Here is a 15,926-nt window from a genome sequence, read left to right as displayed (position 1 = left end):
AGGTCCGGATACCTGCTCCCACTGCAGCTTCTTCGCTGCTGGCAGTACTGTGGTCGGAGCCCCACCAAAGGGAGCTACCGGCTACAAAGACAGGGGGAGAGGTCAGGAGACCAGCATCCCCCGCAGCAATTTCGCTGCAAGCATGGACCAGAAGGCTGTCAGCCGTGCCACTACCGGCAGGGGTGCTGACAGCATTGCCAGCCATGGGCCCACTGAAGCCTCCCTTTCCAGCCCGAGACTTTGGCCTGGACTGCTGGATTTTTAAGGGGGGAGGTGGCCGTTGAGGCCATGTGTGCTGCGCACAAGGGGGGGTATATGTGGCAATGCGCCCCGCCCCTGTGTGCATTTGTGTGTTGTATGTTGCGTGCGTATGTTAATGTTGGTGTATAGATTGGTACACGGGATATAAACAGGTCTGTGTTTCACGTGTGTTTAAATTGTATATTTGTATTTAGGCACGGGATTGCACATCACGCACGTGCATTTAAAATATAATATGCGAGCACGGGGTTGCACAGAATTAATTCACGTGCTGGGATTCAAGTGAATAATTAATTAGTAATTGAATCCCAGCACAATAGTATATATAGACGCACATTTCTTGCACTCATGGTTAGGTGTTCAGAGAGTGGAGAACGGGTGAGAGAGAAGGAGTAAATCATTAAGAGCGTAAATATAGTAAGTGTTTTGTTTGTACTCACCGTGTTTGTTCGTCTGTCCTGCACCGTCTGTTTAGTGTTTAGTCCGTTTTGTCTGTCTGTTTATTTTGGCGTCAAGTGCCGTGTCCAGCGTTTTTGTGTTTCAAACCTTTTATTTTCTGTGCTGTTTTATTAAATGCTGAGCGAAACCATTCGCTCAGCTCCACCAAACTCCAAGTCTCTGTCTGTTTATTCCCTGCTTCTGGTCTGACGCCACCCACTCCGGCCGTCTTTGTGACACTTCTGTAGAATGCTCTTTGGTCTTCATTTTCCTTCAGATTCACAGCCTGACCAATGATCCTTCAACAGAGGGGTTTTTATCCAGAAAACGTGACAGCAACTTTAATGGTTCACAGGTGGAGGCCAATGGTAAGGTAATTGTGTCCTCGTTAGGGCAATTTCTTTCAAACTGGGAGCTTCCACAGCACAGGGGTTGAATACTTATGCAAGCAAGATATTTCAGTTTTTTTATTTTTCTTAAAAATATTTCCCAACATGGGGCTCCCGAGTGGCGCATCCAGTTAAAAGCACTCGCTAGAGTGCAGGATGCGCTCTATAGCCTGGACGTCACCGGTTCGAGTCCAGGCTATTCCACAGCCGAACGTGGACGGGAGCTCCAGGGGGCGGCGCTCAATTGGCCGAGCGTCGTCCGGGGGGAGGGAGGGTTAGGTTGGCCAGGGTGTCCTCGACTCACCGCGCACCAGCGACCCCTGTAGTCTGGCCGGGCGCCTGCGGGCTTGCCTGTAAGCTGCCCACAGCTGCATTGTCCTCCGACGCTGTAGCTCTGAGGTGGCTGCACGGTGAGTCTGCAGAGTGTAAAGAAGCGGGCGGCTGACGGCACATTTCAAATTGGGGAGAAAATAATAAAAAACTAATTGGCAACGACTAAATTTCCCAACATAAAACCAATGTCACCTTACAATAATTGATTTTGAGTTTCAGTCTTTTAAAATAAAATATCAAACAGAACGAAATTTCAATGTACCATTTGTAATTCAGTAATATGAGAGAATTGGTCAGGGGTCTGAATACTTTTGCAAGGCATATATATATATATATATATATATATATATATATATATATATGCCTTGCAAAAGTATATATATATATATATATATATATATATATATATATATATATATATATATATTGTAGCGTTTTTGTCAGGTTTATGAAGCAGGACTCACGGAGACAGTGTGTAATTCTCTGTCTCGAATTTTTATTGAAATAAACAGAGAATTCCTGTCAGGGGCCAGAATTCACGCCACCAAAACAACAAACCCTTATTTATCCTCTATTGCTATCTCTCTCACTTTCTCTCAAGTCACTGTCACTCTCTCTCACTCTCAGTCTCTCCCCCCTCTGTCACTCATGCACCACCTTATATATCCTCTCCTCGTCTCCCGCCGCTGTCCAGCTCAACCAATCGACCCATGGTCTACAGTCCCCCTTTTCCCGCTGCTAACTAACGGCGTGACCCGTTCCCCTTACAATACACATAACATAAAAGATAGACAAGACAAACGGGACAGACAGCAAGTCCTGCAACGATACAATTGTCCGGGTCGTTACAATATATATATATATATATATAGGCAATACATTTTATATCGTGCATTTTGGCCCTTGGCCAGTTGTCTTTTTTGTGATCTGCCCTTCACAAAAATAAGGTTGTGCACCCCCTGTTCTAGGGGATGCGAGAGCAGTTCATACTCTTTTACTATCCCATCCCATTCTTTCAGGGTGTAACAAATGTTCTTGGCACCAGTTCAGCTGGTGCGTGTGGTGGTTTGTGACCATGCAAATATAAAAGGGAGTGCATTAACCCACTGTGTCATCTCCTTTAGGATTAAAAGACCTCCAGAAGATGGGACTTTTGCCTACAAGTGACGTCCAAATTAAATAATTACTATGGAATTTGTTTTACATTTAATTCGCTACATCGTCACTAGTGTAAATCGTGTTCAGCAAAATTATTTTTAATAAGCATCGTTATCTCCATTGGAGGGATTCAATACAACACTTTTAAAATTTGCTAAACCCATTTATCTTTAACATGTGATCAACTTTGAATAGCTGGGTACCTATACAGTAAAAACATGTACACATGCAAATTGAAGCAATTCGATCGTACAGGCAAAGGTGAGGAAAACTGCAAATGTGTTTGTTTTTTTCCCCCAATCAAGGATTACAGACTACAAAGCGGTCATTTACTTTCTGAAGCAGAAGTAAAAATTCTGAAGCAGAAGTAAAAATTCCCAATACGTTGCTTTTTATTAAACGGCCAAATGCGTGCTACAAGCAATTACTTGATGTGTGTTCTTTTGATCTGTTATGGTTAACTAATATTGCACAATAAGACATTGCATTTAATGTTGAGCCTCTGGGAACTTTTTCCAAGAATGTTTAATTGTAGCAGGTCCCAGGCAACAGGCATCCCGAGTTGTCAGCTTGTCTCTCTGCTCCCACCTTGTGCAATATGAGGGAACTACACATTTAGAATACTGTAGCATTTTTGCTTAGCTCTTTAATGGCAATTTCAAACAATCCTTAAAAAGGACAGAAAGCCAGAGAAACACACAGAGGAACACACGGACAGGGGTTGACTCTCACACACACGTACGGTGGCAGCAACAATTTAACCACAGACACATGGGTCAGGTACAGGGGGACAGGGCAAGTCAAAAACAGGTATGAAAACAACTTTATACCAACTAATCACAGCAGTGCCCCCCTCCCCAGCATGCACCGCTCTACCACTCATGCAAATGAGCCTTGTCTGTACGGCCCGGGTCATGGCGGCTCTGTCACAACAGGTTCTCCCATTGCTGTGTGGCAACGCGAGTGATCCACCGGCTCGCTATAATACATTGGGCCTGATTTACAAAAGGGCACCATAAATCTAAATGTACCATTACTAACAGAGAACACATTAATTTACATGCACACTATCTGGCTAATTTAGCAACTTTAAGCGGTGGTCCAGGGACCGCATAGGCCCCCGGAAGCTCTTGTTTTTTTGCAGCTAAAAACTGAAAAATCTGTTTATTACAGGAGTAAGTCATACAATAACAAAATTACCAACACAGGACAAACAGGCAGCTTTTAAAGCTCAGCTTGGCACCCCTGCGGCAGAGGCAATTATATAGGATTTTTTCACCAGGGTTGCTTCTGCCGCAGGGGTGCCAAGCTTAGCTTTAAAAGTGCCTATATTGTATTGTAGTGTATTGTATGTTGCATAATTATGAAATACACTTTATAAAAGCAATGAAGTGGTTTGCAACTTACCTGGTTGAGAGTCATCTTTACGTCTCGTGGTGTCAGTGACGCCCTGCACACCTTCTAGTTGTTCTGGGGAGAAGATGTTCTCAATGTTCTTTTCCAGGCTGGTCGGTTCCACCTGTCTGGTTGGTCTTCCTCCTGTGTGTGTTGCGCAGAGCAGTTCTGAGAAATCTTCTCTTCAGTTTTTCTTTTCAGCTCAGTCCATTTTTTTAACATGTCTATGGCTCTTTGGCTGTGACCCAGGGCATTGACCAAACAAGGTATTTATTTAAAACAACCTCCTCCACAAAAAATTCTAACTCCTCTGCATGCACTTTTAGTTTGCGTTCCCTGGTGAAAAACTGCATTCAGAGGAGTTAGACATTCTAATGGAGGAAGTTGTTTTATAATGAACAGCTTCTTTGGCCAACCACGCTATTATATGTACCAATGCAATGAATGTCATTCACGGTTATTCACGCGTAATATAACCTGTTACTTACAGGTAATTTTCAGTGCTCTATATAAAAACTTTAATGCAAGTAAATGCTGAATTTCGTGAGGCAAACAGACGGTTTTAGCCATTTTGCGAAAATATTTGTTAGTTTTTCAAACACAAAATTTCAAGTTGTAAAACAATCTTCAGTTTCAAATTCATAACTCATTCATTTTCTGTAGCTCTTTGGATCCTACTCATAGGGCCTCTGTATGCAAGTAATGCCTCCAGGATGCCAGATAGATTTCAGCCCAGAAAAATAGGTTTAATTAGTGCGCCTATCAGTGGTTAATTAACTATCACTCACACTACGATTATCCCCCTTTAGTAAATATGGTGTGAATGAAGCTCATCTCATTATTCAGAGCGGGGTGCCTCATTTTAATACATTATCATGCATTACCATACACATCACATATTCATTCTGATTACCATAGTGTTGCACAATAAAATCAGTGAGCGCCATAATAAGCCCACTATTTTGCGAGATAATGAATACAATTGCAATAGTAAATACGGAAGTCATGAACATGAACAGTAATTGCAATTATCACGCACCATAAAGTTTAACGCCCTTTCATAAATGAGGCCCACAAAGAGTAATTACAAGTGTCTGCTCACATTCAGCAATGGTTTAATTTAAATTCTTGAATTCAATATTTGGGCAACCATATTTAGGCAGGTCTGCAGTATTTGGTAAATCATGTAAAGTATGATAAAGCCTATTGATAAGATGTAAATATATAGGCAAGCATGGTAAATCAGTCACAAGTATGGTGAAGCATGGTGTATGCATAGTATCGGCACGGTAACAGAACGGTAAACTTCTAATACAGTGCACTGATTCGTTATGCTAAACTCATACTTAAAAGAAACCCTAACAATGGTCCTCTGTTCACCTTTGTCTTAGGCTTTGTTTGCTTTTCCATTATACAATAACTAATGCAGAACACTGGGCTAGAATGTTATTGACTTGTGATGATGTCACATTTGATAGCACTGGTCAAAGGTAGCTCATGTGGTTTTCTCTTCAGTGATAGTGCAAGGCTGTGGGAGTAACGACACATTCTTTGTAAAGTTTCATACATTGTCAGCTAGAGTGAAGGGGCTGTCTATTTCTTTTACCTTTCCATGCTCAGACTAAGATGTTGGAGACAGAGCAAACTGGGTAAGAGGAGACATCCATACATTTATTTTCATTGTTAAAAGTCTATATAGAGTGTTGTAGTAGTTTACTGAAAGTACAACGTTTTATAAGTCCTAATAAAACTGTTTCTGGTTCATTGTTTTTGTTTGGAAAGAAATTTTGCAAACTTAAAGAGCAATGCAGCATTTTTTGTTTGGCATTTATCTTAAGTGATGTGTTCTTCTGGATGTTAGGGTGTAAGAGAATAATGCAGTTTATGCAATTCTGCACCTACTGTCAGCATTAAACAAAGTCATTTAAGAAAAGACTATATTTTACTATTTTTGTGAGTTTTTTCCAGTTCGGCTTGGATTTTGGAGTCTTTTCATATGTCGCCCCCTTTTCTTAGCATACATGTTTGTGGGCAACCCCCAATAGATCAGCTATTACCGTTTAAATATATGGTGTACACTCATAATCATAATGATTAAACAAGTAATCCATATAATTATTTTATTTTTCAAAGACGCAAACATAACCTAATACATTACTCAGCTATTAACTAGAGCACACTAATGCAGTTTTGTGCTTATATATTACAGTTGTAGTCAAAAGTTTACATACCCCAATGGAAATTTATAATTTCTAGAAATATCAAAAACAAATAATTTTGTAGCACAAGTTTTGCTTTTTTTGTGGATAAGGATAAAAAGTTACAAGAAATCGATGTCTTTATTTCAGCAGTTTTGGTGTTACTTGAAAGAATGATTTGACCGATTTTAAAATAAAAATCGTAACTATAGATTTTTCTTGGTTTTTGAGTTTATTTGAATCCATTTTTTTTTGCAAACTTCCAAGGAATTTACAGAAGGGTTCTAGAATTATTCTGGAGTATAAAGGGTTAGAACTCTTCATTTCCAATTCCTTCTTCCACCAGATGGCACTGGTAACAGAGATTCTTCTTGATGTTCACTGTTGATCTCCAGCCTGATGCACTTTAACTATCACAATTTGAATATTGATGGACCATTAATTGTTTGCATGGTCTACAGGACCATCTGTTCTAATTACAATCAGATCCTTGTGTTTTGAAGCTTGGTAGTACAGTAAATACAGAATGGTTAGTGTTCCGCATTTCCGGTTTATTCCGAATTTGACCGGAAAATTACAGGATTTTGTTTTAACTGAACAGTTTTTACTGGTTTATACCCGATTTTCTGTCTACTAATCAATATATTTCCCTGTACTATTTTCTAGGAAATACATAATATTTTGATTAAAATGCTATTTTATTTTGACTCTGACATGGTAATAAGGGGTTAAATCAAATTATATTTTTTTAAAAAAAAGAGGCCGTTTTTGAGGCTTTACTGTTTTTACATAACAAAAGAGATCTTAAATCATTATTTAATTCTACCTGAAAGTGCAAGAACGGGACTTTTTTAGTTTTTGATTTGTGAATGTAAAACTTTGCCAAAAGTATTATTAAATCTACTATGAATAGTAGGGGCAGCAGTGTGGAGTAGTGGTTAGGGCTCTGGACTCTTGACCAAAGGGTCGTGGGTTCAATCCCAGGTGGGGGACACTGCTGCTGTACCCTTGAGCAAGGTACTTTACCTAGATTGCCCCAGTAAAAACCTAACTGTATAAATGGGTAATTGTATGTAAAAAAAAAATAAAAAATAATAATGTGATATTTGTATAATGTGATATCTTGTAACAATTGTAAGTCGCCCTGGATAAGGGCGTCTGCTAAGAAATAAATAATAATAATAATAATAATAATAATAATAATAATAATGAATAGAACATCTTTGTTATGTTTAAAAGAGCAAATTATATCTGCAGATTATAGATCAATAGTGACATTCAAATGATTACAGATAAACAGACAAACACCTGACCAGAATGTTTTGGTAAAAGAGCACAAAACAAATAAATGTACAATGGATTCTGTTTCCCCATTACAAAAGCTACACAAGGCTGATAGGGTAAATCTTATGTAAAATATTAAAACAAACTTCTTTAATTCTGTTATTAATACAGTATCTAGGAGGGATGACGCTTGTATAAAACGTTTTTGTATGTTTATTTGGATCATTGGATAACGAGAAAACAGGTGGTTTTGTGGGCGTTACGCTGATGGACTGACTGTTGCGTCGCTGCCTGCGTGCTTGTGTGAGTCAAGTTCTATTCTGTGGAATAATTTTGGAGTTGTATATACAGAAAAGTGAAAGTACCTGAAAAAATGATCGTCAACCCCCCAATTAAAAAAACTTAATTGAATTTATGTATTCATTTATTTAGTTATCGCAAATCTGTTACTCCTGAAACCTTAAAGCAGTCCACGATTAAGAGATAACATTTTACAATAACTAAAAGAAGTCATTACAAAGGAAGAATAAAATAAATGAAAGAAAGAAAGAAAAAACGAAGAACAAAGAGTATGAACTTTATCAGAAATACAAGCCTAAGTGGAAATAAAGTATCACCTTCTGAAAGGAGATGAGAGGAAAAAACATGTTTTTCTTTAAACAGCAAAGTCCCTTGAATATACAGCGATCTATCAAAGGTACTCACTCAAGTTCAAACTGTTCACAAATGTTCTTCCCATTAATGTAAGCGAAAGGTCACCTGAAGGATGCACGTTTTTCTTCTTCCCTGGCTTTCTTAACCAAGGGCCATAGTTCATCCGTGTTGCTCTGTACTCGGGAGTCAAGTCTTCACAGATTCGCAGCTTTTGATCATTCAGATACTCAGGACCTGGCAGCTCTACAACACTGATCCCACAGAGTGCGTCTCACAAATTGAATAATTATAGGCTGAGGTCTTCCGTCGTCCCGAAGATGTCCTATTCTGTGAATGGTGTCAACTCCTTCTTTTATCTGATCAGCAATTTCAGGCGCCATATTCTTCAGTATATTCACAGTACTAATAGCACATTTTCACCTGGAGATTCCTTTACACCTTTCAATCTTAGATCCCATCGGCGTTTGTAGCGTTCCAATTCAGCAATGCGTTGTTTCAGATTACCAGTCTCATTTTTCTGGAGCTCCATTTGTGATTCACAGGCAGAGATTTTGTTGTTCTGATTTGAGATTTCAGAAATCAGAAGTTGAACAGACCTAGACAAGGCCCCGATGTTGTTTTCTGTGTTTAATTCCTTGATTCCAGTAACACAATCTTATTGAAAGTTAAATCTCACTTTGTGTGGTAGGTTTTTGATAGCTGCAACAAGTGAGTCAATATTGCTCATCTTTTCAATGGAAGTGGTATCCTAACTGAATCTAACCTTTTTTTGCATCTGTGCTTTTGGAAGGTGTCGTGGAAAATTACACCTGCCTCATTCAGGTACACCTGTGGTAAGGACAAATCAGCAGAGACAAGTAGGAGCAACTGATTTTATTTAGTTTGCAAACTGGAGCATTCAACAGAGTGTCGCAGACTCTGCAAGCAACCGTAAAGAAGCTCAAAATACACTAAGTCAAACAGTTCCTTATATAATCAGTTTTTGCACAGAGTTCATGACTTGTGGTAATTCTTATCTTCCTTAGTCAGCTCGAACCAACCTTGTGGTATCCTTGATACTGTTGTCTACCGACTTTTCTGATTGGTTGATTTTTTTAGTTGCTATGGAGAGTATCTATCAGGCCCCACAAAGTTGATTCCCCTAATACAAGAATAACAATCCATATTTGGTAATATTAGCTAAGTGACTTGGGAGAAAAGAGGAATTGTCGCTGTCTCAAAATATTCTTTGTATCTTTATCATTTGAGACAGTGTCCTATTCTCATGTCGTTGACTCATGCACTCTTCTCTGGACAAGGTTACTGCTCCTTGGCCACATTCCAGAGTAAATTTAATACTATGTTAACGTCAAACTTCATATAATATCATAATTCAGGTTATACAAATCACAGAGATCACCCAAACACATTAGATTAGAACTCTTCGTGTGATTATTCTATTATTTTTCTATCACAAAGGAGTAACAGGTAGTGGTGCCGCCATCAACTCAGTATTATCACCAGTCTCTGAAGTCTGAAGCATGTTTGCGTATTTAATGCAGTGGCAAGACAGATATTATCTTCTATGCCCAGAGGCACTTTAGTTTTGGTTGAGGAATGTGAAACACTGTACATTATAGCTTGCTTAACAGATCTTTTGTTAGAGTTTTTTTATCCATTTTGAAATTCAAATGAAAAATCAAGATCAAGTTCAAACAGTAAATTAACCTCCACAGATGAGAAAATAGTGTATTTAAATAACACCCAGAACGCCTTCAACTTTAAGGATAGAAATTCAGTAGAAAGAGACAGGTAAATTGTTTAGATGCATAATATTAGACCTCTCATTTTGACCACTAAATTACCTCCAATCCATCTCGTCCGCCATCTTGAACCAACCAATTACATCTGCCATACTACAGTCAGCCCTACATTGCATCCTGTGGCGCGTTTTCACACTATGACCAGGTCGTCAGGTCATCTGATTGTGTGTTTTCGTGATGTGGTCATAGGTCCATTGAACCAGTGAACCAGGTTTGTGGCACGGCTCATAGTTGTAACCAGAGGTATTGTGGGATAGAGATTTCCTGTCAAGATGGCGACGCAAGTTTTACAACTTGTTTTTGTAACCTGTGTGGTCCAGTGGTTAAAGAAACGGGCTTGTATCCAGGAGGTCCCCGGTTCAAATCCCACCTCAGCCACTGACTCATTGTGTGACCCTGAGCAAGTCACTTAACCTCCTTGTGCTCCGTCTTTCGGGTGAGACGTAATTGTAAGTGACTCTGCAGCTGATGCATAGTTCACACACCCTAGTCTCTGTAAGTCGCCTTGGATAAAGGCGTCTGCTAAATAAACAAATAATAATAATTATGTCGATTTTATTTTTTGTGTAAAGAATAAAAATGGCACGATTGTGTAAATGTGTTTAATATTTTAATGCAAGATGGTTTGTGTAGATTATAAAGTCATGTATAATAATGGGGCTGATTATATATATATATATATATATATATATATATATATATATATATATATATATATATATATATATATACACATATATATATATATATAAAATCAAGAGGTTGTGGGTAACAGAACACGGTACTGTGTAAACCTTTTGTGTGTGAAATAACGTGTAAAAAGTGTTTTGTTATCGGAAACGGCTTTGCCGTCTGATGTAGTGAGAAACGGGAGAGAAAAAGTGTAGTTAGAACTCTGTGGGAAGTTAGGTTTTAGTTTATTTATTTTTTTGTTTTTCTGTAAATAAAAAAAAACAGCACGAAAGTGCTTAAAACTTTAATTTCTGTTTCTGGGTCTGCTGAAAAGGGCAATCGGACCTTGGAAACAAATGAAATCTTTCACAATATATATATATGTGTGTGTGTGTGTGTATATGATTTCCATTACACGAGAGCAGATGTTAAAACTTCATGCTGATTTGAACTCGGCTCTCGCCAAGATAAGCACCAACTAAGACGTAGCTTTACAGTAAACTAATGTGATCCATATGTGTCTCCATCCATTTACGTTTTCTTCCATATGATGATGTAGATATCCTTCTGTCTGGCGTTAATGGCTGAAGTGTAATGCTGGGTCCAGGGATCAGCTTATTTTGCCTCCCTGGTGCATCAGCACACACAACGGCTGCTTACACGAATATTCAAAAGAAAACAAATGTTTCAAAGTATACAAAAAGCCAAATAGCAGAAGTGGGCCAGATAAGGCAGAGGATGCATAGCGTTGCAAATACTGCTGTGTTGAGGTACATGTTCACGCTGACAGAATAAAAGAATATACTGAAAAATAAGTGACATTAAACTAAAACAAGAAAGTGATTTGAGAGACAAGCAATCAATTTCTGCGGCTTTTACATGCGCTTTAATAAAAGAGAGCGCAGAATGACTATGTTAATGGGGTTGTCAGAGCGCTGTGCTTTGCTGGACGGCCACTATTTATTGCAGAGGTGTATGTTGGTGACTCCATTCGACAGTACTGTCCATTAGCGAAAACACTGCCTAACGCCAACAATCTTAATTGTAAACATTTGACAGAAAATGGTCCAGTTATGTCCATTTTTTCTTTTTATGATTTAAAGGCGAATAAACCGGGCTTGTTTTGTGCTGATGTCATGTTTATACCTTCTGTAGATACCATTTCCGTTAGAACAGGATTGTCCACATGGTTGCAAAGTACCAGCTAACTTGGAAAATGTGGCCTCAACTTGCACAGATTCTGCTTCATCTTAAATGCCAGTGACATTAAAAATCAGAAACCAGAAATACTACACATCATATTCCACATGTAAATTGTGTAAACTGATTTTTTCCCTCGTTTTTATGATGTTTCAATTAAAAACAATTTTTTCCCTATTTTTAATATTTGTAAAGTAAACTCCCAGCATTTTTTAAAAAGATAAAAACCGAAAATGCGGAATACTATGAATGGTACACATACTTGTAATGGTGTACTAGATTGCTTCCCTCATTCTGTTCAGGGGATAATCTCTTCTAATCAATTGGGGTAGCTCGCTACTGTAATAACAGTAACACGTTACTGTAATAATATTACTTTTGTCAATAACGAGGCAATATAACGCATTTGGTTTTTAATACTGTACTGTAATAACATTACACTTAATTTCTGCAAAAAATAAACAAGCTCGTCTCATTACTAGAGCTTCAATGAAGGGTACATTTTGACCTTCGAAGGTTCAGAACACATTACCGAAGGAAGATTCGAATCTTCGATGGTAGTAATTTACATAATTTACTGATGACGTTACCATAGCTACTAGTTTATATTTGATTGAAAATCCTAGTAATTTACAGGTAATCCATATAAATGGAATAAAACATTCACATGTAGTTTAAAAATATGTTATATAGAACAGTAATCATGTTTTTGTAATTTCAATAAAAATAAAAATACACGTTGTTCATTTATACATAATTGATGCTGCTTGCGATAGATGTAAGAAATAAGGCACGACAGGGTGTGGGATATAATATCCACACGCCCCGGGTGTGTTATAAGTCATGTTGCATTCATATCTGGTCTAACAGGGATGTTCCCACAATTACATTGCCCACCACTTGAACTAGTTAAACACCCCAATATATTTTGCTTTGTGAATACCACATGGCCTCAAAAATTCTTTTGAGGTGTGCTGATACCGTAATTGTCTCTACACACATAGAAAACAATAGCCATAGTAAAACCATGTCAGTGGCAACAGTTTCTTTTTTAGGTGGAGTAATGTTGTGCAGCACTATACCCTGTAGGCAGCATCCAAAAATGATTAAGTGGTATAACTCTCCTGAGAGCAATGTACAGATAGGATACCCCAACAATAACAGACAGAAAATGCCACCTTTTTGTTTTAGAACACTCATCATCTAATTTTTAGAAACTATTGATTACATTCATTAACAGGGAAGAACAGTGTTGGCAACTAACATTGAAGCACACTGAACACTGATCACCCTTAGGGTTCAAATTTCCCCAACAGCCAAAAAAGGCCATTCCACTACAGCCAATCCTTCTTAATTCACATTTCTGATCAGAAACGTGAATTACAAGCCAGGACTGTGAATTCAGACCATATAATATACATTTGAAATCTATAGTGTCATATAGATGTAATGAGTACATGCTATTATTATTATAAGAAAAGATAAGAACATTATTATTTATTTTTATTTGTTTTAAATTTGGAATCACCATTTTTTTTTTTTTTTTACCCCATTTTCTCCCAATTTGAAATGCTCAATTCTTTTTAAGCCTGGCTCACCGCTGCAACCACCGCGCTGACTCGGGAAAGACGAAAACATGTGCTGTCAGCCGTTCTTTTCACTCTGCAGGCCCGCCATGCAGCTACCTTCAAAGCTGCAGCGTCAGAAGACCACGCAGCTCTGGGCTGCTTGCAGGCAGGCCCGCAAGCACCTGGCCAGTCTACAGGGTTCGCTGGTGCGTGGTGAGCCGAGGACACCCTGACCGACCTAACCCTCCCTCCCCCCGGGTGCCGCTCGGCCAATTGTGCGCCACCCCCTGGGAACTCCCACTCACGGCTGGCAGTGGAATAGCCTGGACCCGAACCAGCGATTTCCAGGCTATAGGGCGCACAGAGTGCCTTTACTGGATGCGCCACTCGGGAGCCCCTCAGAACATGTTTTTTAAAGGTATTTGGTTATCAAGCTTATTTATCAAGACATTTAATTTGTGTTCCACCCTTAGGTCCTTTCAAAATGAGACCTGCGACAGTGACATTGATATGGACCTCTTTCTACACTTTTCCCTTATCCCTGCAGTAAGTATCAAAACTCTTTCGATTCATGCAAATCCTACACAGAAAATATTTCTCCAGAGTTAACTTACGGGTGTGAGGTCATTGGCATTGCAAGCCAATGTTTTAATCACAATCTTTTTCAAGGTTTCTGGCAGGATAAATGGGTTTCACAGGATTATAAACCTTACAAATTGGCTCAGCCAATCAGGTTCTGAATAGAGCTGTCATCATCCTACAGGTAGATGTAATCTGAAAACTAATAGGACTTTAGAATCTTACTACAGATAGTTTACCTTGTCCTTCATTGAGTGCCCATGCGTCAATTCTATAGCAGGTAGTTCTATAGTAAAAGGATAAGGGACTTCTGTTGTATACCGGTTTTGCTGTACAGCTATTTGATTTGTTATCTTGTATGGTAAAGGTTTTTTTTAGTACTGTAATACAAGGGAAAACTATTACTTGTTTTGTATTGTACTTGTGGAGGCCATACAAGTGAAATGGAGTTGTGAACAGTTTAAACAAAAGCAAATCTCGAACGCCAAACTGACACCAACAAGTACCGTGCTGCTTTGTTTTTCCTTTCAATTTGTCACGTCTCTTTTGTTCCTCCTTCCAAACAATACATTTAAATACAACACATTTATCTTTGCCCTGTCCCCAACATATACGTCTAACTTCACTATAACAAACCCTTCTTATAACAACCCCCCATTTTTAACGATCCAAGCAGCAAGAACCATTTTTTTTAATGGAAATTAGCCCTATTAGAACGATCACTTTTACAAAACCTACCTGGATAAAACGATCTCGGTAGTGACTGACACTGAACTCTCCAGTGTGAATGTGTTATTCTCTCAGGGAAAACACCTTGGTAGGCTAATTTGAAGATCACGCTGATTCATAGATGACCTATAGTGCGAATCATGTGTGACGTATGCAACCGTTGCCATCTTCACACAAACTGCAACAGGCGTGAAGAGGTAACAAGATTGAAACAGCGTGCATTGAGAAAAGCATGAAAAATATGAAGCAATCTACGCTGGATATGTTTTAGAAGAGAAAGGGCATGTAATTACTGTATTCAGCATGCAAGTGTACTTTTATCATGTATTTACTGTTTTATTTTAAATATAGTTTAAATGTTGATTAATGTGAAGTTGTCTTTAAAGTCTTGAAAGATGTTCTCTGGCCCACAGACAGGCCGTCTTAGTTCAATCATGCCGCGATAGCAGCCAGGTGATCTTCATTACTTAAGCGGGGCACGGTCGTATCTTTTGCTATTCTTGCATTAAGTAAAATAATGTCTTTTTGAATGGCTATTTATATAGATTCTTTATCAACTCGTTTTGGCAATTTTAACTCAACTCAAATACCAACCACTGAGCACCTGGCGTTTTTATGAAATCACATGACTTGAGCTTGAATCGACAAACCTATCTGCTCACTATTTAAAATGTAAATAACGTTATGTATGTGCCCAATAAGCTACTGCGTTTTTATTGTGTATCAGTATATACAGTCTAACTTCATTATAACGAAACCCCTGAGACCTGGAGAAATGTTTGTTCCCTTTCAAGTCGAAAATAACCATCAACATGAGATATTGCCGTCAGGCAGCACCGGTAGGCTGAGCTTTTATAGCAAAGCTGCCGATAGGCCCCCACGCCAGCTGCAGTGTAAGCCCGCCCCCCTGGGAGCTTACTTAACTGCGCGCGTGGGGATGCACTTCCTCTTTTGTCTTCAGCCTTGGTACGGTAGGTAATAGATAACAGAGCGAGCTTGTTAACTGATTGTACTCGATAAGCTTTACGCTTGAGAAGCTGGTTAATTATCCCTTCTCTGAGTTTATTTCAGTTACTGTGTTTTAGGATTTATATATTCTTGTTAATATATATTTTTCCTTTCGCTTTGCTTCGGCATCGCGTCTTCGTGGTCTCCCGTCTTCCTTTTCTTTGTTATTATTATAATATATAATTATATTATATTTATTATTTGGGTTTTTTGTGTGTATATATATTGTTATATATATTCTTTTTTGTATATTGTTTG

At 38.6% G+C, this 15,926-nt stretch overlaps 1 protein-coding gene across 1 annotated transcript in view; it reads left to right on the top strand.

Annotated features, from left to right (window-relative positions):
• The first annotated feature begins 5,507 nt into the window (after positions 1–5,507).
• Positions 5,508–15,926, top strand: part of stra6l (STRA6-like) — a 34,082-nt gene continuing 23,663 nt past the window's right edge. Inside the window, exons 1-2 of the mRNA XM_059031866.1 lie at positions 5,508–5,623; positions 13,826–13,898. Of these exons, the coding sequence (XP_058887849.1) occupies positions 5,601–5,623; positions 13,826–13,898 (96 nt within the window). The 5' untranslated portion in view covers positions 5,508–5,600. The remainder of the gene's footprint in view (positions 5,624–13,825; positions 13,899–15,926) is intronic.

This window comes from Acipenser ruthenus, chromosome 1 (genome assembly GCF_902713425.1).
Source record: "Acipenser ruthenus chromosome 1, fAciRut3.2 maternal haplotype, whole genome shotgun sequence".
Taxonomy (NCBI): Eukaryota; Metazoa; Chordata; class Actinopteri; order Acipenseriformes; family Acipenseridae; genus Acipenser; species Acipenser ruthenus.
The sequence above is the reverse complement of the archived record's forward strand: the minus strand, read 5'-3'. Positions and strand labels throughout refer to the sequence as shown.